We start from the raw sequence: 26,605 nt of genomic DNA, 5'->3' as shown, positions 1-26,605 counted from the left end.
TTATCTTCATATTAATCAAAGAACGCTTTCATAAATGTTTCCATTGTGTCGTTTCTTGTGCTAATGGCGTACTTAAGATTCTCTGCTTGCGGGTAAGAAATGACTATGGAAATGGACTGATGCACAGTGGATGATTGGTTCTGTTAGGAAAGGGTTGACTTCTGTTATAGACAAGATTAAAGGCCCAATGCAGTCATAAATATTGATTTATATATATTTCTACACTATGAGGTTGGAATAATACTGTGAAATGATGAAAATTATGATAAAGCCCTTTTAGTGTCAGAGCTGTTGGAAAAGACAGCCTGAAATTTCAGCCTGTTTTGGTGGGATGGAAATGGACACATCACCAGGCGGTAAATTAGTTAATAGACCAATAAGAATGAGAGTTCCAAACCTCTCTGCCAATAACAGCTAGTTAGTTTTCAGTTTTCCCCTCCCCAAATCAGACCACTCCCAGACAGTCCTAGAAGAATTATTGAATGAGAAATTGCTCTTTGCTAAGAAATTATATTTGTTTATTTTTTTACAATTTTAAACTGAAAACAAATCACAGTAATGTACTTAATTGTTACCCCAAAATGATTTGATATTGAGATCAAAACAGCTGCATTGAACCTTTAACTCGAGTAATGAGGACTCCAGAAAGCAAGCTGATGGTTCCGATGTTGGATTCTGCAGTTAGTTACCAAGGTGTCCATACATCCACAGTGAAACTCAGTAACTTGTTACCTACAGTCATGCTATTGAAGTTCACAAAGCTAAACTTTCCTCCCTCAGTAAGAATCCTAAACCGTGCAGCTCAGGATAGAATTAACAACATCCTGTGAATTCACAACTTCTGAGAATTCTGGTGTTCTAGTCATGTGAGACACACACACACACACACACACACACACACACACACACACACACACACACACACACACACACACACACACACACACCTCATTACCTTATCATTTATAGCACTAATTAGCTGTTAATTCCTCGCACCTGCGGAATACATGTGTTTCCCGTTGGCTAATGAATAGGACCCATCTGAACGCATTACACACTTTTATTAGCGACATCAGACCCTGTTCAGACACCGTGATGAAGGACCATGGATGGTGCATATCTTATAGGAGATCGTTTGTATTTTATTCTACTTCTTCAGACAGTAGCCCCACCACCCTGTAGTATTGCTAGTTATTTCCCTGCCTGTGTCAAAGATCACAACATTAAAGCCTATTCATAGTGTAGTCTTCCATTGATCTCATAGTTCTCCCAGGATCAGCTCGGTGAGTTTAAAGAGGAGAAGGGCAAGATGACAGCAGTCTGTAAGTCATTGAGAGAGGACATCAGTTCTGTGTGTGAATCCATGATAACAATGACAGAGAAATCAGACTATCTCGAGGGACAATCAAGGCGGAACAACATGGTTGTGGATGGAATTGCAGAATCTCCACATGAGACCTGACTAAGTGAGGGAAATAATCTCTGAGAAACTGAAGATGGACCACAGGGAAGATTGAGGTGGAGCGCGCCCACATAACTGGAAAACCCACCACCGGCCCAGGTGATAGGCCCAGGCTGATAGTGGTCAAGTTCCTGAGGTTCAAGGACATGGTAGCTGTTCTGAAAAGAGCCAAGAACTTGAGAGGAATGTACATCTTCCTCAACGAGGACTAATCCTGAAGCTGTGCACCAGAAGAGGAAAGAACTGATCCCAGCCACGAAAGCTGCTAGAGCGCGTGGGGACATTGGTTACATCCGCTATGATAGACTCATTGTCCTCTCATTGAGAGCCAAGCCTGTGGTTGCGTAGCTTCAACCCCCGCAGCACACACACACACACACACCAACTGATTAATGGACTGCTGAATGTATATTATTTTCTCTTGCTTTGTTTGTTTTTTTCCATATTAAGTCTATCTCTGATAAGCTACCCAGGAAAGGGCTGAAAATAGCCCATATTAATATATGTAGCCTTAGAAATAAGGTTCATGAAATCAATAACTTGCTAACATCAGATAATATTCATATATTAGCCATTTCTGAGAGTCACTTAGATAATTCATTTGATACAGCAGTAGCAATACAAGGATAACATGTATAGAAGAGACAGGAATGCTTATGGGGGGGGGGGGGGGGGGTTGCTGTATATATTCAGAGTCATATCACAGTAACGCTTATAGAAGATCTTATGTCAAGTGTTATTGAAGTATTGTGGTTTCAGGTTCACTTGGAACATCTAAAGCCTTTTCTTTTGGGGTGTTGCTATAGGCCTCCAAGTGCTAACAGTCAGTATCTAAATAATGTGTGAAATGCTTGATAGTGTATGTGATGTAAACAGAGAGGTCTACTTTCTTGGGGACCTGAATATTGACTGGTTTTCATCAAGCTGTCCGCTCAAGAGGAGCTTCTCACTGTAACCAGTGCCTGTAATCTGGTTCAGGTTATTAATCAACCTACCAGGGTGTTTACAAACACTGTAGGAACAAGATCATTATATGTATTGATCACATTTGTACTAATACTGTAGAACTCTGTTCTAAAGCTGTATCTGTACCCATTGGATGCAGTGATCACAATATACTGGCTATATCCAGGAAAGCCAAAGTTCCAACAGCTGGGCCTAAAATATTATATAAGAGATCATACAAAAGATTTTGCTGTGACTCTTACGTGGACGTTAAAAATATTTGTTGGTCTGATGTGATTAATGAGGAGCATCCAGATGCTACACTTGATGAATTTATGAATTGCTTCTTCCAATTATTGATCAACATGCACCTGTTAGGAAACTGACTGTTAGAACTGTTAAGGCTCCATGGATTGATGAAGAATTTAAAACCTGTATGGTTGAAAGAGATGGGGCAAATTGAGTGGCTAATAAGTCTGGCTGCACATATGACCAGTTGACTTATTGCAAATCGAGAAATGATGTGACTAAACTCAACAAAAAGTAGAAGAAACTGTATTATGAAGCTAAGATCAATTATATAAAGAAGGATGGAAAAAAACTTGAGTACTTTAAATGAGATTATGGGCTTAATGACAAATTCAACTCCATCATTCATCGAAACAGATGGCATATTCATCACAAAACCATTTGACGTTGCCAATTATTTTAATGATTTCTTCATTGGCAAAGTCAGCAAACTTGGCAGGAAGTGCCAACAACAAACAGTGAGCCATCGCACTCATGCATAAAAAAAACAAATAATGAAAGAAAAGCATTGCAAGTTTGAATTTTGTAAAGTTAGTGTGAGAGAGGTGGATTTTTTATTTTTATCGATCAATAATGACAAACCTCCCGGCATTGACAACTTAGATGGAAAGCTCCTGAGGACGGTAGCTGACTCTATATTCACTCCTATCTGTCATATCTTTAATCTGAGATGAGAGGAAAGTCTTTATCCTCAGGCCTGGAGGGAAGCCAAAGTCATTCCGCTACCCAAGAGGGGTAAAGCAGCCTTTACTGGTTCTAACAGCAGACCAATCAGCTTGCTGCCAGCTCTTAACAAACCGTTGGAAAAAATGTTGCTTGACCAAATACAATGCTATTCTCTGTAAACAAATGAACAACAGACTTTCAAGCATGCTTATAGAGAAGGGCACTCAGCATGTACTGCACTGACACAAATGACTGATGATTGGTTGAAAGAAATTGATAATAAGTAGATTGTTGGAGCTGTACTGTTAGATTTCAGTGTAGCCTTTGATATTATTGACCATAACTTGTTGTTGAGAAAATGCACACTACTGGTCAAATGTTTAAGAACACCTACTCATTCAAGGGTTTTTCTTTATTTTGATTATTTTCTAAATTGTAGAATAATAGTGCAGACATCAAAACTATGAAATAACACATGGAATCATGTAGTAACCAAAAAAGCGTTAAACAAATCAAAAGATATTTTATATTTGAGATTCTTCAAACAACCACCCTTTGCCTTGATAACAGCCTTGCACACTCTTTCTGTCAACCAGCTTCATGAGGTAGTCACCTGGAATGCATTTCAATTAACAGGTGTGCCTTCTTAAAAGTTAATTTGTGGAATTTCTTTCCTTCTTAATGCGTTTGAGCCAATCAGTTGTGTTGTGACAAGTTAGGGATGGTATACAGAAGATAGCCCTATTTGGTAAAAGACCTAGCAGACACAACTCAACATCAACTGTTCAGAGGAGACTGTGTGAATCAGTCCTTCATGGTCAAGTTGCTGCATAGAAACGAACACTAAAGGACAACAATAATAAGAAGAGACTTGCTTGGGCCAAGAAACACGAGCAATGGACATTAGACCGGTGGAAATTTGTCCTTTGGTCTGATGAGTCCAATTGGAGATTTTTGGTTCCAACACCAGTCTCAACGTCAACAGTGAAGAGGCGACTCCGGGATACTGGCCTTCTAGGCAGAGTTGCAAAGAAAAAGCCATACCTCAGACTGGCCAATAAAAAGAAAAGGTTAAGATGGGCAAAAGAACACTGGGGTCCTCCTGATGGACTATCTCAACAGATAAAAGACCTGGGGTCCTCCTGATGAACTATCTCAACAGATAAAAGGCCTGGGGTCCTCCTGATGGACTATCTCAAAAGATAAAAGGCCTGGGGTCCTCCTGATGGACTATCTCAACAGATCAAAGGCCTGGGGTCCTCCTGATGGACTATCTCAACAGATAAAAGACCTGGGCTCCTCCTGATGGACTATCTCAACAGATAAAAGACCTGGGGTCCTCCTGATAGACTATCTCAACAGATAAAAGGCCTGGGGTCCTCCTGATGGACTATCTCAACAGATAAAAGGCCTGGGGTCCTCCTGATGGACTATCTCAACTGATAAAAGGCCTGGGGTCCTCCTGATGGACTATCTCAACAGATAAAAGACCTGGGGTCATCCTGATGGACTATCTCAACAGATAAAAGGCCTGGGGTCCTCCTGATGGACTATCTCAACAGATAAAAGACCTGGGCTCCTCCTGATGGACTATCTCAACAGATAAAAGGCCTGGGGTCCTCCTGATGGACTATCTCAACAGATAAAAGACCTGGGGTCCTCCTGATGGACTATCTCAAAAGATAAAAGACCTGGGGTCCTCCTGATGGACTATCTCAAAAGATAAAAGGCCTGGGGTCCTCCTGATGGTCTATCTCAACAGATAAAAGTAATATTCCTAAAGGGAACAAACTGCTAAGAGCCATGCAGAATCTCCATTCTACACCAAATATATATATATTTTTCTTGCGTTCAAGGACGATTTGCATTGCTGAAGAGTTGAGAAGCTTCGGTTTGTCAGAGCAGAGCTAGGGAAGATAGGGAAGACAAAGAGAAGCGAAAGTCATGAATATTTAAAAGGTGTGTCAGGGGAATGCTATGCAGGCAAAACTGTGTGTGTGTGTGTGTGTGTGTGTGTGTGTGTGTGTGTGTGTGTGTGTGTGTGTGTGTGTGTGTGTGTGTGTGTGTGTGTGTGTGTGTGTGTGTCTGTGAAATTTCACTTCACAGGCAAAACTGCTGTTTGTAAAACACCAGCAGACAGGGAGCGTACTACTACTACTGCTACTACTACTACTACTAAACTATTACTACTACTACTACTACTACTAAACTATTACTACTACTACTACTACTACTACTCCTACTGCTACTATTGCTACAGCTACACTACTACTACTGCTACTATTGCTACTGCTACTACTACTACTGATACTACTACTACTACTCCTACTGCTACTATTGCTACAGCTACTACTACTACTATTGATACTACTACTACTACTACTAAACTATTACTACTACTACTACTACTGCTACTACACTACTACTACTACTACTCCTACTGCTACTATTGCTACAGCTACTACTACTATTGCAAGTACTACACTACTACTACTACTACTGCTACTGCTACTATTGCTACTGCTACTACTACTACTACACTACTAATACTACTACTTCTACTACTCCTACAGCTACTACTACTATTGCTACTACTACACTACTACTACTACTGCTACTATTGCTACTGCTACTACTACTACTACACTACTACTACTACTACTCCTACTATTGCTACAGCTACTATTGATACTACTACTACTACTACTATTGCTACTGCTACTACTAAACTATTACTACTACACTACTACTACTACTACTACAACTATTGCTACTACTACTACTACTACTACAACTATTGCTACTACTACTACTACTACTACTACTACTACTACTACTACTACTACTACTACTACTACTACTGCTACACTACTGCTACTACTACTACTACTACACGACTACTACTACCGCTAATACTACTACCGCTAATACTACTCCTACTACTACTACTACTATTCCTACTACTACTACTGCTACGACACCACTACTACTACTACCACTACTACTACCACTACTACTACTACCATTGCTAATAATACTACTGCTACTACTACTACTACTACCATTGCTACTACAACTACTACCACCACCACCACCACCACCACCACCACCACCACTACTACTACTACTACTACTACTACTACTACTACTACTACTACTGCTACAATTGCTACTACTACTACTACTACTACTACCATTGCTACTACAACTGCTACTACTACCACTACTACTACTGCTACCACTACCACTACTACTACCACTACTACTACTACTACCACTACTACTACTACTACTACTACTACTACAACAACAGTGTCAGGGAGAGCACAGTGAGTCAGTCCAATACTGTGCAGTTAAGTTTGATTACAAATGCACGGCGATATAGCAAACCGCTGCTTCATTCCCATTGGTTTAAATAACACTGACAGTAAATACACTTATATACTACTACAGTAGGGTTTCCAGAACTGCTGTTATTTTAATTGAGGACAAAATGTACTTACTATGACTGTAATATGCGGTTGTCTCGCCTAGCTATCTTAAGCTGTAAGTCGCTCAGGGTAAGAGCGTCTCCGACTAAAATGTAAACAAAATGTATTTCGGTGAATGTATTGACTGTTTGCCACTCTGGATAAAAGTGTCAACTTGATAAATAACATAGTTTACATTTTAAAGGATAAAACGTAACGCCCTCTGTTTCCAGTGTTCTAGTGTACAGCTGAAACCATGTGAATCCCTCTCTGCAGCATCCTCACATCCTTATTCATGTCCCTTTTATCCTCAATTCACAACTACAGACACGTTGAGGACAGACAGCAGCAGTGGGAAGTCATTAGGAGTCCTTCAACCCTTCTATAGCTTCTCCGACCCTTCTACTGCTACTGTTTATAGTGATACAGCTTCTCCAACCCTTCTACTGCTACTGTTTATAGTGATACAGCTCCTCCAACCCTTCTACTATTAATAGTGATACAGCTCCTACAACCCTTCTACTGTTTATAGTGATACAGCTCCTCCAACCCTTCTACTGTTTATAGTGATACAGCTTCTCCAACCCTTCTACTGCTACTGTTTATAGTGATACAGCTTCTCCAACCCTTCTACTGTTTATAGTGGTAAAGCTCCTCCAACCCTTCTACTGCTACTGTTTATAGTGATACAGCTTCTACAACCCTTCTACTGCTACTGTTTATGGTGATACAGCTTCTCCAACCCTTCTACTGTTTATAGTGATACAGCTCCTCCAACCCTTCTACTGCTACTGTTTATAGTGATACAGCTTCTCCAACCCTTCTACTGCTACTGTTTATAGTGATACAGCTACTCCAACCCTTCTACTGCAACTGTTTATAGTGATACAGCTCCTCCAACCCTTCTACTGCTACTGTTTATAGTGATACAGCTCCTCCAACCCTTCTACTGCTACTGTTTATAGTGATACAGCTCCTCCAACCCTTCTACTGTTTATAGTGATACAGCTCCTCCAACCCTTCTACTGCTACTGTTTATAGTGATACAGCTCCTCCAACCCTTCTACTGTTTATAGTGATACAGCTCCTCCAACCCTTCTACTGCTACTGTTTATAGTGATACAGCTCCTCCAACCCTTCTACTGCTACTGTTTATAGTGGTACAGCTCCTCCAACCCTTCTACTGCTACTGTTTATAGTGATACAGCTCCTCCAACCCTTCTACTGCTACTGTTTATAGTGATACAGCTCCTCCAACCCTTCTACTGCTACTGTTTATAGTGATACAGCTCCTCCAACCCTTCTACTGCTACTGTTTATAGTGATACAGCTCCTCCAACCCTTCTACTGTTTATAGTGATACAGCTCCTCCAAACCTTCTACTGTTTATAGTGATACAGCTTCTCCAACCCTTCTACTGCTACTGTTTATAGTGATACAGCTCCTCCAACCCTTCTACTGTTTATAGTGATACAGCTCCTCCAACCCTTCTACTGGTACTGTTTATAGTGATACAGCTTCTCCAACCCTTCTACTGCTACTGTTTATAGTGATACAGCTCCTCCAACCCTTCTACTGCTACTGTTTATAGTGATACAGCTTCTCCAACCCTTCTACTGCTACTGTTTATAGTGATACAGCTTCTCCAACCCTTCTACTGCTACTGTTTATAGTGATACAGCTCCTCCAACCCTTCTACTGCTACTGTTTATAGTGATACAGATTCTCCAACCCTTCTACTGCTACTGTCTATAGTGATACAGCTTCTCCAACCCTTCTACTGCTACTGTTTATAGTGATACAGCTTCTCCAACCCTTCTACTGCTACTGTTTATAGTGGTACAGCTTCTCCAACCCTTCTACTGCTACTGTTTATAGTGGTACAGCTTCTCCAACCCTTCTACTGCTACTGTTTATAGTGATACAGCTCCTCCAACCCTTCTACTGCTACTGTTTATAGTGATACAGCTTCTCCAACCCTTCTACTGCTACTGTTGATAGTGATACAGCTCCTCCAACCCTTCTACTGCTACTGTTTATAGTGATACAGCTCCTCCAACCCTTCTACTGCTACTGTTTATAGTGATACAGCTCCTCCAACCCTTCTACTGTTGATAGTGATACAGCTTCTCCAACCCTTCTACTGTTTATAGTGATACAGCTTCTCCAACCCTTCTACTGCTACTGTTTATAGTGATACAGCTTCTCCAACCCGTCTACTGCTACTGTTTATAGGGATACAGCTCCTCCAACCCTTCTACTGTTTATAGTGATACAGCTTCTCCAACCCTTCTACTGCTACTGTTTATAGTGATACAGCTCCTCCAACCCTTCTACTGCTACTGTTTATAGTGATACAGCTCCTCCAACCCTTCTACTGCTACTGTTTATAGTGATACAGCTTCTCCAACCCTTCTACTGCTACTGTTTATAGTGATACAGCTTCTCCAACCCTTCTACTGCTACTGTTTATAGTGATACAGCTCCTCCAACCCTTCTACTGCTACTGTTTATAGTGATACAGCTTCTCCAACCCTTCTACTGCTACTGTTGATAGTGATACAGCTCCTCCAACCCTTCTACTGCTACTGTTTATAGTGATACAGCTCCTCCAACCCTTCTACTGCTACTGTTTATAGTGATACAGCTCCTCCAACCCTTCTACTGTTTATAGTGATACAGCTTCTCCAACCCTTCTACTGTTTATAGTGATACAGCTTCTCCAACCCTTCTACTGCTACTGTTTATAGTGATACAGCTTCTCCAACCCGTCTACTGCTACTGTTTATAGGGATACAGCTCCTCCAACCCTTCTACTGTTTATAGTGATACAGCTTCTCCAACCCTTCTACTGCTACTGTTTATAGTGATACAGCTCCTCCAACCCTTCTACTGCTACTGTTTATAGTGATACAGCTCCTCCAACCCTTCTACTGCTACTGTTTATAGTGATACAGCTCCTCCAACCCTTCTACTGCTACTGTTTATAGTGATACAGCTTCTCCAACCCTTCTACTGCTACTGTTGATAGTGATACAGCTCATCCAACCCTTCTACTGCTACTGAAAACCCACACCAAACTTAAAGACAGGAAGTAAATGAAAACCCACACCAAACTTAAAGACAGGAAGTAAATCAGAAAGTGGAGGAAAACTAAAAACAGGGGAGTGTGCTCACAACAGGGGAGTGTGCTCACAACAGGGGAGTGTGCTCACAACAGGGGAGTGTGCTCACAACAGGGGAGTGTGCTCACAACAGGGGAGTGTGCTCACAACAGGGGAGTGTGATCACAACAGGGGAGTGTGCTCACAACAGGGGAGTGTGCTCACAACAGGGGAGTGTGCTCGCAACAAACAGAAAAATTACTTCCATCTCACTACATGATCAATGTCAATGCATCGAAAGCACAGAGACCCATCGGCATTAGGTATTAATATACAGGGCGAAGTCCACGGACTGTTGCTATGTCGTGCTCTAGCATGAACTACACATCAACCTAACGTCCACGGCTTTATTTTATTAGCCTGTGTGTTTATGCAACTTTCAAAAAGGTTGCCACCAATCTGATAACCCCTCAGTGACAGAAACTCTACCACAAAAGTGTATTTTGAACACTCAAAAGATCTGGGCACAGCAGCGCTTCAGAGGAAGTGATTAGAGCGACTACCGTACTCATGGAAAACAGTCACTTCGGCTGACACAGAGAGATGACATCAGAGATGACATCAGAGATGACCTTGTAATCTACGATAGACTGTAGATTGTCTACACGACTAGAGCGTGCAAAACTGGACAACAAAATCACAAAATAATCTGTTGCAAAATCTGTTACAGGGAAGCCCTTCTTGTTGTCCAACATCTTTGCCATTAGAGGTACTGGTACTCCGTGTGAGGATGTATAACAGAGCTCCCACCTGGAGCTCTCACTGTGGACACAGATGTCAAGATCCAATCAAAAGAGTTTGGAGCCAAGTCTGAATGCCTGGAAGAATAATTCAATCCTGTGCCTTCCTCCTCCTTATGTTACATTACATTTGAGTCATTTAGCAAACGCTCTTCTCCAGAGCCACTTCCAGTTGTGATGTCATACATTATTTTGTTGTGATGTCATACATTTTTGTTGTTGTGATGTCATACATTTCCCCCCCTCATCCATCTCTCCTTGTTTTTCTCCAGGAGCAAACCTCCATATCTCTCATCTCTCTCCTTTTCTCTCTCTCTCTTTCTCTCACCCCCCCTTATCTCTCGTTCTGTCCCCTTCTCTCTCTCACCACCCTCTCCCCCCCTATCTCTCCGCCCCCTCTCTCTCGTTCTGTCCCCTTCTCTCTCTCAGCACCTCTGCCTCCATCTCTCTCTCTCCAGATGAGACCAGTCTGTCTCTGATTTGAACCATGCAATCTGTACGTGCATTTACAGTACAGGCCATCTCACCGTCAGCATGAGCACTAAGACGGGGAACGGAGAACCCTTTCCAACTGATGTGAACCCTTTCCCACCGACACCATTAAGGTGAATCACAAACATGCACACGCAGTTATGCGCACAACACACACACACACACACACACACACACACACACACACACACACACACACACACACACACACACACACACACACACACACACACACACACACACACACACACACACACACACACACACACACACACACACACACACACACACACACACACACACACACACACACACAACACACACACACACACACACACACACACACACACACACACACACACACACACACACACACAGGGGACAACTAAGACAGTGTGCAGGTAGATAAAGGCCTTGAGTTGGGCCATTATCATTTCAAGCTACTAAAACGTTCCACTTCACAAAGAGCTGAAAATGGTTGACGGATCATAATTGTCTCCTTTTATAAGTAGAAAGAGGGCTCACACACACACACACACACACACACACACACACACACACACACACACACACACACACACACACACACACACACACACACACACACACACACACACAGGTCACTTACATAGTGATTGTCATCATTGTCATTGTAGACCAGTTTGACTACGCCGTAGGAGCCCTGCAAAGCCACAGAAGAGGAGAGAGACGTCAAAAATGCAGCATATTTAGTCCATCTCTCTATGTTATTATAGCATTTCTGTCTATGTTATTATAGTTTTTCTCTCTATGTTATTATAGTGTTTCTCTCTATGTTATTATAGTGTTTCTCTATGTTATTATAGCGTTTCTCTCTATGTTATTATAGTGTATCTCTCTATGTTATTATAGCGTTTCTCTCTATGTTATTATAGTGTTTCTCTCTATGTTATTATAGCGTTTCTCTCTATGTTATTATAGCGTTTCTCTCTATGTTATTATAGTGTTTCTCTCTATGTTATTATAGTTTTTCTCTCTATGTTATTATAGTGTTTCTCTCTATGTTATTATAGTGTTTCTCTATGTTATTATAGCGTTTCTGTCTATGTTATTATAGTGTTTCTCTATGTTATTATAGCGTTTCTGTCTATGTTATTATAGTGTTTCTCTATGTTATTATAGCGTTTCTGTCTATGTTATTATAGTGTTTCTCTCTATGTTATTATAGTGTTTCTCTCTATGTTATTATAGCGTTTCTCTCTATGTTATTATAGCGTTTCTCTCTATGTTATTATAGTGTTTCTCTCTATGTTATTATAGCGTTTCTCTCTATGTTATTATAGTGTATCTCTCTATGTTATTATAGCGTTTCTCTCTATGTTATTATAGCGTTTCTCTCTATGTTATTATAGTGTTTCTCTCTATGTTATTATAGTGTATCTCTCTATGTTATTATAGCGTTTCTCTCTATGTTATTATAGCGTTTCTCTCTATGTTATTATAGTGTTTCTCTCTATGTTATTATAGCGTTTCTCTCTATGTTATTATAGTGTATCTCTCTATGTTATTATAGCGTTTCTCTCTATGTTATTATAGCGTTTCTCTCTATGTTATTATAGTGTTTCTCTCTATGTTATTATAGTGTATCTCTCTATGTTATTATAGCGTTTCTCTCTATGTTATTATAGCGTTTCTCTCTATGTTATTATAGTGTTTCTCTCTATGTTATTATAGTGTTTCTCTCTATGTTATTATAGCGTTTCTCTCTATGTTATTATAGTGTATCTCTCTATGTTATTATAGTGTTTCTCTATATGTTATTATAGTGTTTCTCTCTATGTTATTATAGTGTTTCTCTCTATGTTATTATAGTGTTTCTCTCTATGTTATTATAGAGTTTCTCTCTATGTTATTATAGTGTTTCTCTCTATGTTATTATAGCGTTTCTCTCTATGTTATTATAGCGTTTCTCTCTATGTTATTATAGTGTTTCTCTCTATGTTATTATAGCGTTTCTCTCTATGTTATTATAGCGTTTCTCTCTATGTTATTATAGCGTTTCTCTATATGTTATTATAGTGTTTCTCTATATGTTATTATAGTGTTTCTCTCTATGTTATTATAGTGTTTCTCTCTATGTTATTATAGCGTTTCTCTCTATGTTATTATAGTGTTTCTCTCTATGTTATTATAGCGTTTCTCTCTATGTTATTATAGTGTTTCTCTATATGTTATTATAGCGTTTCTCTCTATGTTATTATAGCGTTTCTCTCTATGTTATTATAGCGTTTCTCTCTATGTTATTATAGCGTTTCTCTCTATGTTATTATAGTGTTTCTCTCTATGTTATTATAGCGTTTCTCTCTATGTTATTATAGCGTTTCTCTCTATGTTATTATAGTCCTCTCTATGTTATTATAGCGTTTCTCTCTATGTTATTATAGTGTTTCTCTCTATGTTATTATAGCGTTTCTCTCTATGTTATTATAGTCCTCTCTATGTTATTATAGCGTTTCTCTCTATGTTATTATAGTGTTTCTCTCTATGTTATTATAGTGTTTCTCTCTATGTTATTATAGTGTTTCTCTCTATGTTATTATAGTGTTTCTCTCTATGTTATTATAGCGTTTCTCTCTATGTTATTATAGTGTTTCTCTCTATGTTATTATAGTGTTTCTCTATATGTTATTATAGCGTTTCTCTCTATGTTATTATAGCGTTTCTCTCTATGTTATTATAGTGTTTCTCTCTATGTTATTATAGTGTTTCTCTATATGTTATTATAGTGTTTCTCTCTATGTTATTATAGTGTTTCTCTCTATGTTATTATAGCGTTTCTCTCTATGTTATTATAGCGTTTCTCTCTATGTTATTATAGCGTTTCTCTCTATGTTATTATAGTGTTTCTCTATATGTTATTATAGCGTTTCTCTCTATGTTATTATAGTGTTTCTCTATATGTTATTATAGCGTTTCTCTCTATGTTATTATAGCGTTTCTCTCTATGTTATTATAGCGTTTCTCTCTATGTTATTATAGTGTATCTCTCTATGTTATTATAGCGTTTCTCTCTATGTTATTATAGTGTATCTCTCTATGTTATTATAGTGTATCTCTCTATGTTATTATAGTGTATCTCTCTATGTTATTATAGCGTTTCTCTCTATGTTATTATAGTGTATCTCTCTATGTTATTATAGTGTTTCTCTATATGTTATTATAGCGTTTCTCTCTATGTTATTATAGCGTTTCTCTCTATGTTATTATAGCGTTTCTCTCTATGTTATTATAGTGTTTCTCTATATGTTATTATAGCGTTTCTCTCTATGTTATTATAGCGTTTCTCTCTATGTTATTATAGTGTATCTCTCTATGTTATTATAGCGTTTCTCTCTATGTTATTATAGTGTTTCTCTCTATGTTATTATAGCGTTTCTCTCTATGTTATTATAGCGTTTCTCTCTATGTTATTATAGTGTTTCTCTATATGTTATTATAGCGTTTCTCTCTATGTTATTATAGCGTTTCTCTCTATGTTATTATAGCGTTTCTCTCTATGTTATTATAGCGTTTCTCTCTATGTTATTATAGCGTTTCTCTCTATGTTATTATAGTGTTGCTCTCTATGTTGTTATAGTATTTCTCTCTATGTTATTATAGCGTTTCTCTCTATGTTATTATAGTCCTCTCTATGTTATTATAGCGTTTCTCTCTATGTTATTATAGCGTTTCTCTCTATGTTATTATAGCGTTTCTCTCTATGTTATTATAGCGTTTCTCTCTATGTTATTATAGCGTTTCTCTCTATGTTATTATAGCGTTTCTCTCTATGTTATTATAGCGTTTCTCTCTATGTTATTATAGCGTTTCTCTCTATGTTATTATAGTGTTTCTCTCTATGTTATTATAGTGTTTCTCTCTATGTTATTATAGCGTTTCTCTCTATGTTATTATAGCGTTTCTCTCTATGTTATTATAGTGTTTTTCTCTATGTTATTATAGTGTATCTCTCTATGTTATTATAGTGTTTCTCTCTATGTTATTATAGTGTTTCTCTCTATGTTATTATAGCGTTTCTCTCTATGTTATTATAGCGTTTCTCTCTATGTTATTATAGCGTTTCTCTCTATGTTATTATAGTGTATCTCTGTTGGATTTATCTAGTCTTAGTAGGCGTGGAAAGAATAATCTGTGGAACGGAACACCTCTTATAAAATCCCCCCAGTCCCAGCCGGTTCTGGTGCTCTGAAGCATTCAGTAGTCAGAGGAAACAGGACGAGATGCTTCATGGACACGCTCTACCGTATGATTCAAGTTCACATCAAAGCAACGTGACTCGTCCAGAGGCTTTCATAAAGATAGGAGACAGACAGTACAAATAGCCTGAGGGATCATTCTTAAGAGAAACCACTTGTTGGATTAGGAGGCGCCTAATCTCTCGTGGGCAGACAGACGCACAAAACATATAATTTGGACAAATCACGATTTCATATATTTTCACATTTCAGAAGGGGAGGGAACATTCGACCCACAGACTTGCCTGTAACTTGCAAAGAGTGTGGGGTGGAGCTTCCACCTTGCTTCAGCTCCTCTCTTTCTAGTATATTTTCTAACACATCTCCCCTCCAAGACTAAGAGGTAAGCAGCTAGAGAATACTATGGACGGACTGGAGCCCCAGTGGAAACCTCTATGACTCTTATATGAGGTATGGAGAGAACAGCTACTACTGAACATCTAAAAGATGACCGTCTTCTATTGGTGAGGCCCTTTAATGGAGATTGTTACATAAGCCTGTCCTGATTAAGCATGCAGACCCAGACAAAGACAGACCCAGACAGAAACAGAGAGACCCAGACAGAAACAGACCCAGACAGAGACAGATCCAGACAGACAGACCCAGACAGAGACAGATCCAGACAAACCCAGACAGAGACAGATCCAGACAGACAGACCCAGACAGAGACAGACCCAGACAGACCCAGACAGAGACAGACCCAGAGAGAAACAGAGAGACAGACCCAGAGAGAAACAGAGAGACAGACCCAGACAGAAACAGACAGACAGAAACAGACCCAGACAGAAACATAAACAGACAGACCCAGAGAGAGACAGACCCAGACAGAGACAGACAGAGACATACATTTACATTTAAGTCATTTAGCAGACGCTCTTATCCAGAGCGACTTACAAATTGGTGCATTCACCTTATGACATCCAGTGGAACAGCCACTTTACAATAGTAGACAATAGAGACAGATCCAAACAGACAGACAGACCCAGACCCAGACAGAGACAGAGCCAGACAGACAGACCCAGACAGAGACAGACCCAGACAGAGACAGACCCAGACAGAGACAGACCCAGACAGAGACAGACCCAGACAGAGACAGACCCAGACAGACCCAGACAGACAGAAAGAGACAGATCCAGACAGAGACAGACCCAGACAGAGACAGACCCAGACAGAGACAGACCCAGACAGAGACAGACCCAGACAGAGACAGACCCAGACAGACCCAGACAGACAGAAAGAGACAGATTCAGACAGACAGATCCAGACAGAGACAGACCCAGACAGAGACAGACCCAGACAGAGTAAGACCCAGACAGAGACAGACCCAGACAGAGACAGACCCAGACAGACCCAGACAGACCCAGACAGACAGAAAGAGACAGATTCAGACAGACAGATCCAGACAGACCCAGACAGAGACAGACCCAGACAGAGACAGACCCAGACAGAGACAGACCCAGACAGAGACAGACCCAGACAGACAGACCCAGACAGAGACAGACCCAAACAGACAGACCCAGACAAACAGAGACAGAGGCAGCGCACGGATAACACCAGCAGGGTTGACATAAGGTAATTGAACACGGGCTATTCGGCTCAGGGATAATATTGATTTGTCTTTGGTGTTAATCATAACAGACTGTATAATCAATGGGAGACAGTTGGATACAACGGGGACACGATGGTAAAGAAACATGCTATACCAATATCAGAAAGAGAATAATTAAATCCAGGGTGTTCTGCGTTAGGTCGAGGCTCACCTTGCCGATCTCACTCTTCAGCTTGTACTGGTTCAGCTGGATACAGTCCTGCAGCAGGAAGAAGACAAGAAAGGGATGACATTTGTAAACGACAACATATGGAAAGAAAGAAATCCACCCTGCAGAGAGAAATAGAACATTGGATGCTGTAACCTGCGCGTCAGCATTTATTTGGACAGTGTATACCATATGTATCATGTACATATAACAAATACAAAACTTGAAACTGGCATTGTATTATTGAAAACCTTTATTGACCCCAAAACTAGTATTGAAGGCGGATAAAATGCAAAAGTAAATGTTTACTAGAGCACATAACAAAATGATGCTAATGACTTTAGCCTAATGTCCTTTGGATGGTGTCCATACTGATCATGTCTGTGTTACAAATACCTGGGAATCTGGATAGATGAAAAACTGTCTTTTTCAAAGCATATTGATGAGTTAGTTAAGAAACTGAGAATAAAAAGAGGCTTCTTCTATAGAAATACAGTCTCACTAAATAGTCGACGTTCCCACCGTTCCTAGACCGCGGCAACATCATCTATATGAACGCAGCTGCCACATCATTAAAGATGCTAGATACCCATAGTGCACTTCATTTGATCACAGGTGACAGGTGTAGGACATCACTGTATTCTCTACCAGAGAGTAGGCTGGCTCTCTTTAACCTCACGTAGGTCGATACATTGCTCTCTTTTCATTTATAAAGCTATTTTAGAAAAACTCCCGCTGTACCTAACAACATCAATAACCTTTACACGTACGAGTTACGTTATCCGGCCTCAAAGATGGCTAACTATGGAAACTGCAAGCAGCACAAACAGATATAGTATTTGACAAAAGCAGAATCATTTAAAACCCTGATTACATTTGGACAATCACATATGTCGATCTAATTACGTGTGGGAATACTTGGGAACAGATTTCCTAAATTTGAATCACTTTCAGCTGATTTCCTGGTGATTTTACAAGTCTCCATTTTGGTTCTGTCCCTCACCTTGAAGTGGCCCTGCAGGGGAGAGAGGTCAATAGTTTCTTCCAACACCTTAGTGAGGGCAGAGAGACACACCTGAGTGCACTGCGGGAGGCTGGAACCCACTTAAACAGACATTACTCCTTCATTACTGAGCATCGGGTGACGAGCCAATAAATAGAAGAGGGAAATGTATTGGTGCCAAAACACTGCTCATGCTTTTTCTGAAAAGTGTGAAGGCGATGCTGTCACTGTGGTCGGAAAATGAGGAGAGAGATGGAGGGGGCAGAGTGAGAAAGATAGAGAGACAAGAGAGAGAGAGAGAGAGAGAGAGAGAGAGAGAGAGAGAGAAAGAGAGAGAGAGAGAGAGAGAGAGAGAGAGAGAGAGAGAGAGAGAGAGAGAAGATAAAGAGAGAGAGAGAGGAGAGAGAATAGAGAGAGAGAATAGAGAGAGAGAGAGAATAGAGAGAGGAGAGAGAATAGAGAATAGAGAGAGGAGAGAGAATAGAGAGAGGAGAGAGAATAGAGAGAGAGAGAATAGAGAGAGAGAGAATAGAGAGAGAGAGAATAGAGAGAGAGAGAGAGAGAGAATAGAGAGAGAGAGAGAGAGAATAGAGAGAGAGAGAGAATAGAGAGAGAGAGAGAGAGAATAGAGAGAGAGAGAGAGAGAAGAGAAGAGAGAATAGAGAGAAAATAGAGAGAGGAGAGAGAGAGAGAATAGAGAGAGAGAGAGGATAGAGAGAGAGAGAGAGAGAGAGAGAGAGAGAGAGAGAGCGAGAGAGAGAGAGAATAGAGAGAGAGAGAGAAAGAGAGAGAGAGAATAGAGAGAGAGAGAGAATAGAGAGAGAGAGAGAGGGAGAGAATAGAGAGAAAGGGAGTGCTAGAGAGAGATTCCTAATACCACTGAAACATCAAAACTATGAGACAAGGATGTGGGTGTGGGGGGCCGTTGTGGGTGTGGGGGGGCTGTTGTGGGTGTGGGGGGTCGTTGTGGGTGTGGGGTGCTGTTGTGGGTGTGGGGTGGCGTTGTGGGTGTGGGGGGCTGTTGTGGGTGTGGGGGGCTGTTGTGGGTGTGGGGTGCTGTTGTGGGTGTGGGGGGCTGTTGTGGGTGTGGGGGGCTGTTGTGGGTGTGGGGGGCTGTTGTGGGTGTGGGGGGCTGTTGTGGGTGTGGGGGGCTGTTGTGGATGTGGCTGAGATCATCTGACTGTCATTGTTGTTAAAGCATCGCTGCATTGTTGGGTTTCAGGTGTTACTCTACGGATTACTGTGGTTAATCCTCGGCTTCAAAACAAGAGACTCCATAATTATGTTCATCCCTCTAAAATAGGGAGAGAGGAAGGGAGAGAGTGGAAGAGAGAGAGAGAGAGAGACGTAGTGTGAGAGCAGTAGAGTAAAGTACTTAAGTAGAAATACTTTAAAGTATTACTTTTAGGTGTCTGTACTTTACTTTTGACAGGAAAATGGTCCAATTCACACACTTATCAAGAGAACATCACTGGTCATCCCTATTGCCTCTGATCTGGCAGACACACTAAACATAAATGCTTAGTTTGTAAATTATGTCAGAGACAGAGTGTGAGAGAGACAGAAAGAGACAGAAAGACAGAGAGGTAGAGAGATTGACAGAGATGGAGTGTGAGAGAGAAAGAGAGAGAAAGACAGAGAGATAGAGAGATTGTAAAATATACTGTGTCTGTAAAATGTATATAGTACATAGAAGCCTAAGCGCTGTTGTCCATTAGTTTACTCTAATTAGAGGAGGGTGGTAGGGTTAGGGGAAAATAACAAAGGAAAATATCAATACTTTTAATAAGTATATACACTGTATATTTACAAAAAATAGATATGGGGGATTGGAAATGATGCAGACAACGACATTGATAGAAGCCACAATCTGCAATATTAAAGCTGATCTAGCCCAGGAAAAGTCAATAAGAGGAAAAACTCCTCTCTCTCTCACCATGCCGTTAAAGGTTATCCTGGTTCACCGTCACTCAGCACAGCTACAACCTTGGCACGTTCCACATTTAACCCTAGTATATAGGGACTAGGGTGCTATAGTAGTGCACTATATAGGGAATAGGGTGCTATAGTAGTGCATTATATAGGGAATAGGGTGCTATAGTAGTGCACTATATAGGGGATAGGGTGCTATATTAGTGCATTATATAGGGAATAGGGTGCTATAGTAGTGCATTTTATAGGGGATAGGGTGCTATAGTAGTGCATTATATAGGGGATAGGGTGCCATAGTTGTCAGGTTTTGGCCAGGACTGTTCTGGTTTTGGTCACTAGATGTCCCCATTGCACCTTTTTTGAACCTTTTGTTTTTTCCTTGCTCTAATTATTGTTTGCACCTGTATGTCGTTCCCTTGTTAGTATTTAAACCCTGTGTGTTCCTCAGTTCTTTGCTCAGTGTTTGTATGTTAGCACCCAGCCCCAGCCTTGTTGTGAACATATATTTTCTCTTGTTGGATTTTCCAGAGGTTCTCTGGTTTTATTCTTGTGTTTTTTGGATTAGTCTTTTGAGGTTTGTTTTTTCCCTTGCTGTTCTTACCACTTTGTGGATTTTCTTTGTATTTTGGAAGATATCCATTTTTTGCCTTTTGGCTTTATTTTGGACATTGTGGTTATATATTCTTTGCCTGAAGATCTTGTTCTTTTATTAAACCACCATCTTTAGTACTGCTGTGTCTGCCTCATCTTCTGGGTTCTGCTGATTATTAGTGACTGTTTCTCGCACCGGGTCCTGACAATAGTAGTGCATTATATAGGGTGCTATAGTAGTGCATTATATAGGGAATAGGGTGCCATAGTAGTGCATTATATAGGGAATAGGGTGCTATAGTAGTGCACTATATAGGGAATAGGGTGCTATAGTAGTGCACTATACAGGGAATAGGGTTCCCTTTGAGACACAGAGCCTCTGGTCTTTGAGAAGCTGACAGCCGGAGCCAGACAGAACCTTAAATAAATCCTTTTAAATGTAAAGTCCCATATTTGGGGACCATATTTGATTTGTTTATATTCAATTCAGTCTGGTATGAGAACGGTACTCCCCATCTGCAAAGACATGGTATCTTGGCTATTGCGCTGTGCCTTAAAATCTTTGGACTTACTACCATATATGGGCATACGAGTGTATAAGGGCAGGCCGAGTCGATGACCTAATTTCAAGACGGCTGCTACCTACGTTACGGTTGGCGGTGTGAAGCATAAACAAGATAAACACGGAATACGTTGATTCACACCAAAAGCCGAGACTCCACAGATCATGAGGATATCTTATTTGTCTGGCTTTGACCTACCGTTACTGATCACCAGCCCCGAGAGTCAAAATGTTTATTTTATACAACGTTTTCACCAAACAGCAAACATCTTACAAGGTAAGCTTCAATTTGGTCTGTGTTTGAGCTATAGTTGCACGTGGAGTATGACATTAATCCTTAGGTTGGTAGGAACACATCTAGCCTATTGCCAATGTTATCTAATGATGTATGACTTAATGGCAACGTGGAATGTCCACCGAGTGACTATATCTTTGCGCATGAAAAATATGAATGAAACACACCACCACCATAATGTATGAGGGAGGTTGGTGTTGAGTTGTTGGTTTTTATAGTAAACAATCACTGTAAGGCACATGCAGTGGGCAAAAACAGTGCAATTACCACATTCGGACACTTTGGAGAGGTTGAAAATTACACTTGAAAGTACCCTGGATACCCCATAACACCACCACTATTTTAGTTTTAGTTTTTTATCACCTTTATTTAACCAGGTAGACCAGTTGAGAACAAGTTCTCATTTACAACTGCGACCTGGCCAAGATAAAGCAAAGCAGTGCGGCAAAAACAACAACACAGAGTTACACATAAACAAACGTACAGTCAATAGCACAATAGAAAAATCTATGTACAGTGTGTGCAAATGTAGTAAGATTAGGGAGGTAAGGCAATAAATAGGCCATAGTGGCGAAATAATTACAATTTAGCAATTAACACTGGAGTGATAGATGTGCAGATGATGATGTGTTTGTGAGTGAGGTTGATATGGAATAAATTGTGTTTAGGGATTAAAAATCAAAATCACATTTTATTGGTCACATACACGTGTTTAGCAGATGTTATTGCTGGTGTAGCGAAATGCTTGTAAAGGGATACAAATCTAATAGCACTGGAATGATCTAATTTACAGACATATGACACTTCAAAGAGGTTTAGGGACACTTGGAAACGTCCCGTGTCCACACCTGACACCACTTACTAAAACATTTGTCCATGTCTAGTTGTTAGGTCTATCAATACCATGTCTAGTTGTTAGGTCTATCAATACCATTTCTAGTTGTTAGGTGTATCAATACCATGTCTAGTTGTTAGGTCTATCAATACCATGTCTAGTTGTTAGGTGTATCAATACCATGTCTAGTTGTTAGGTCTATCAATACCATGTCTAGTTGTTAGGTCTATCAATACCATTTCTAGTTGTTAGGTGTATCAATACCATGTCTAGTTGTTAGGTCTATCAATACCATGTCTAGTTGTTAGGTGTATCAATACCATGTCTAGTTGTTAGGTGTATCAATACCATGTCTAGTTGTTAGGTCTATCAATACCATGTCTAGTTGTTAGGTCTATCAATACCATTTCTAGTTGTTAGGTCTATCAATACCATGTCTAGTTGTTAGGTCTATCAATACCATGTCTAGTTGTTCGGTCTATCAATACCATGTCTAGTTGTTAGGTCTATCAATACCATTTCTAGTTGTTAGGTCTATCAATACCATGTCTAGTTGTTAGGTCTATCAATACCATGTCTAGTTGTTAGGTCTATCAATACCATTTCTAGTTGTTAGGTGTATCAATACCATTTCTAGTTGTTAGGTCTATCAATACCATGTCTAGTTGTTAGGTCTATCAATACCATTTCTAGTTGTTAGGTCTATCAATACCATGTCTAGTTGTTCGGTCTATCAATACCATGTCTAGTTGTTAGGTCTATCAATACCATGTCTAGTTGTTAGGTCTATCAATACCATGTCTAGTTGTTAGGTCTATCAATACCATGTCTAGCTGTTAGGTCTATCAATACCATGTCTAGTTGTTAGGTCTATCAATACCATGTCTAGTTGTTAGGTCTATCAATACCATGTCTAGTTGTTAAGTCTATCAATACCATTTCTAGTTGTTAGGTCTATCAATACCATGTCTAGTTGTTAGGTCTATCAATACCATGTCTAGTTGTTAAGTCTATCAATACCATTTCTAGTTGTTAGGTCTATCAATACCATGTCTAGTTGTTAGGTCTATCAATACCATGTCTAGTTGTTAGGTCTATCAATACCATGTCTAGTTGTTAGGTCTATCAATACCATGTCTAGTTGTTAAGTCTATCAATACCATTTCTAGTTGTTAGGTCTATCAATACTATTTTTTCTGATATCATTCACATGTTGTGTTAGCCATCTGATGTGTTTCCAACTATGGGCATCAATAATTCCCTTATAGGTTGTCAATGAAAGATGACTTTCAAAATAAATAAACAAAAAAACTGTTATTTTGTGTGTGTTTGAACTTGTGTATTCTGAACTATGTAACTCCTATCTTTCTTCTGATAATTTCCTCACCATCTCCCAGATGCCTTCACTCCAAATATACCAAGTTTTGGCATGTCAGAATCATGTAATTACACATGAATAGCGGTTACTTTTGGGTATGTTTATTAGGTGGAAATCTACATTTGTGACCCGATTCAGGAAATTAGGCGTACATCGCAAGTCACGACTTCACAGGAGAGCTGCTTGAATGTAAAAAAAATATATATATATATATATATATATATATAAAAATGTTAATCAAACTTTTGGGCAGAAATGCCTTTTTGAACATGTGAACTTTCATGTGCCTTAATAACAAACTTGTATGCCATCTGAAAATACGAATACAAAGGTTAAATTACGAGCCTTGTTGGTTAAGCCCCATAAAAAGCCAACAACCTCCCCACTAGCCATGATTGGCTGAGATAATGAGTGGGCTGGACATGCCGAGAGATGAGTTCGGATTGGTCTGCCATATAGAAGACTTTTGACTATTTGAGCTGGACGGTTATGCAGCTAGAGGCAACATATTGTGGCAACTAAGGGGGTCGAGTGATAAATGGAAGATATGTGAGAGCAGAACTAATAAACGGGCTCTACCCGATCACTAAAATCAGAAATACAGATCACAAAATGGCCGACTGCCAAAACTACAAGTCCCAGAAGTAAGGGGAACCCTCAGAAGGTGGAGCCGACCCAGAGATAAAGGGTCAAGACAAACCAGGAGGAGAGAGAGAGGGCTGGAAGGATCTATGAACCATAGAGAAAGAGACAATAGATATTGGCTGGATTTACGGTGTAGGAGCTAGACTGTTTTGGAATTACCTGTTGGCGTTTGGACCTGGCCCTACCGAGAACCCGATTCGTGTACCGAACCCTGCTATCCTTGACCTTGCCTACGACCTGGGTGGACCCGGACGGAGAAACAAACACACAGGTACTGTCCTGTTTGAAAGAACTCTCACTCTGGCGTGATTTTGGTGACAGTTTCCCACTTAATTTGTGACTAACGTTCCTAACCTTCAAGAGGTTTGCCACAATATTCTATATGTACATTACACATTCATGTCAATCCCACAATGTCATGACTGTTCCCGAGCAGAGCACTGCCCTAGGTCATCTCAGAACACACACACACACATGTGCGGGGGCACGCACACACACACACACACACACACACACACACACACACACACACAGGGATTAGTATGTGGACCCATTAAATGCTGCTAAAACTTAAGCTCTCTGAGAGATAAAGCTCCTGACTGGTCTACCCGACCGACCAGTGGTACGACACACGCCAGCTCGGACGAGATTCACTTTCTTTCTAATACAGAAAAATCAAGTCTATTCTGCACTACGAATCACAGTTCACAATGATGGAGCATACAATCCCACCATTCACTGATCCCACCGCACACACACACAGAGCTGTGACTCTCAAGCCAACAATGACTACAAAAAGATGCAAACAGGATTTCTCTGGCTGTGGCTGCTGGTGTCTTCAACATTTTATGTTTAATTCTATTCATCTTTTATTTAAACCTGAACACCTCTTGGTATTCAGTCAGACGTTCTACCACGGAACTATCCCTCCAAACCCCATTTATAAACCTGACTTAGCCCTCTCAATTCAACTCAAAACATAGGAGCAATAATCATGTTCATTGCACTGAACTAAATTCTTATCCCTTTCCCTGTGTAGGCGCAGAGTCCGTTTACTCACCTCTGCATCTGAGATGGAGACCTGCTTGGACTCCACGGTGGGTCTGCGTGCCACACGGGGGGAGACGTGAGTCCCCCCTGATGGGTACGTCCCTCGTTCCTGTAGCGACAGCTTCCTCCCTGAGAGGTGTGCCCGCGAAGGAGGGCCTCTTTTAGCTCCGTCCTGCTGAGCCCCGTTCCTCACGCCATTGGCCGGTGAGACGTCTGTCTCGGTGGTCTTCATGGTGACTGCGGCCATCATGGCGGTGAGGTTACTGGGGTCAGGGGTCATTGAGTCAGGGTCAGAGTCGTCCCTTCTGCAGCCCGGGTCGGTACTCATCGCCATCACTGGAAGAAGGTATGGTGGGAACGCCGGAGTAAAAGGGGAGGGGGAAGGCGGGGTGGGCACAACAGCATCAACGTGGTCTGGGCCAGCCAGGGGGGGGGGGGGGGGGGGGGGGGACTTGCACAGGAGCCTCACAGGAGCTGCAGCCAACAGAGAGTAGAGAGAGGGATCATTTCATACAGAAGAGAAAATGATTGAGATGATTGTATTTTTGTTATTTAACCTTCATTTAACCTGTATTTATCCCATTGAGGAGACCAATGGAGACGTGGCCGAGAGGGCAGCTCAATAAAAATACAGATCAAACACATTATGATATCATATGATATGGACATTGTATCATGTTCCATGATTTACAGTTTACAGATAACAACCAGACCAATCTAATCCACACAAGAGCATGTACACATTGGCATTCCACCAAGTCAGTGCTCTTTGAGAAGTGTAACTTGGTCCCCAAAAAAGTTTTGATTTTAGCTAATTGTAACATTCTGTCATAAAGAGCACATGTTTAACTTCATACAAATCTGTTTCCCATCTCAAGAGGTTAAATAATGATGGTGAAAATCCATCTGCCTCTCTCTCTCTCCATCTGCCCCTCTCTCTCTCCCTCTGCCTCTCTCTCTCCCCCTCTCTCCATTTTTACATTTACATTTTAGTCATTTAGCAGACGCTCTTATCCAGAGCGACTTACAGTAGAG

The 26,605-nt window shown here is 40.5% G+C and overlaps 1 protein-coding gene across 12 annotated transcripts in view; it reads right to left on the bottom strand.

Annotated features, from left to right (window-relative positions):
* Positions 1-26,009, bottom strand: part of LOC129867982 (calcium/calmodulin-dependent protein kinase kinase 1-like) — a 96,991-nt gene extending 70,982 nt beyond the window's left edge. For 11 of the 12 annotated variants that reach the window (XR_008761702.1, XR_008761703.1, XR_008761704.1 and 8 more), the window contains exons 1-3: positions 25,581-26,001; positions 17,283-17,330; positions 11,877-11,930 (exon numbers count right to left, since the gene is read on the bottom strand). Coding sequence is in view for 2 of the 12 variants with exons in the window: in XM_055941515.1 (XP_055797490.1) it covers positions 11,877-11,930; positions 17,283-17,330; positions 25,581-25,904 (426 nt within the window). In the remaining 10 variants the exon portion in view is untranslated. Of the gene's footprint in view, positions 1-11,876; positions 11,931-17,282; positions 17,331-25,580 lie in introns of all 12 variants that reach the window. The other variant, XM_055941516.1, reaches the window with a different exon arrangement.
* Positions 26,010-26,605: the final 596 nt, after the last annotated feature.

The sequence above is a fragment of the Salvelinus fontinalis genome, chromosome 13 (assembly GCF_029448725.1).
Source record: "Salvelinus fontinalis isolate EN_2023a chromosome 13, ASM2944872v1, whole genome shotgun sequence".
Taxonomy (NCBI): domain Eukaryota; kingdom Metazoa; phylum Chordata; class Actinopteri; order Salmoniformes; family Salmonidae; genus Salvelinus; species Salvelinus fontinalis.
This window is presented reverse-complemented; position numbering and strand designations above follow the sequence as displayed.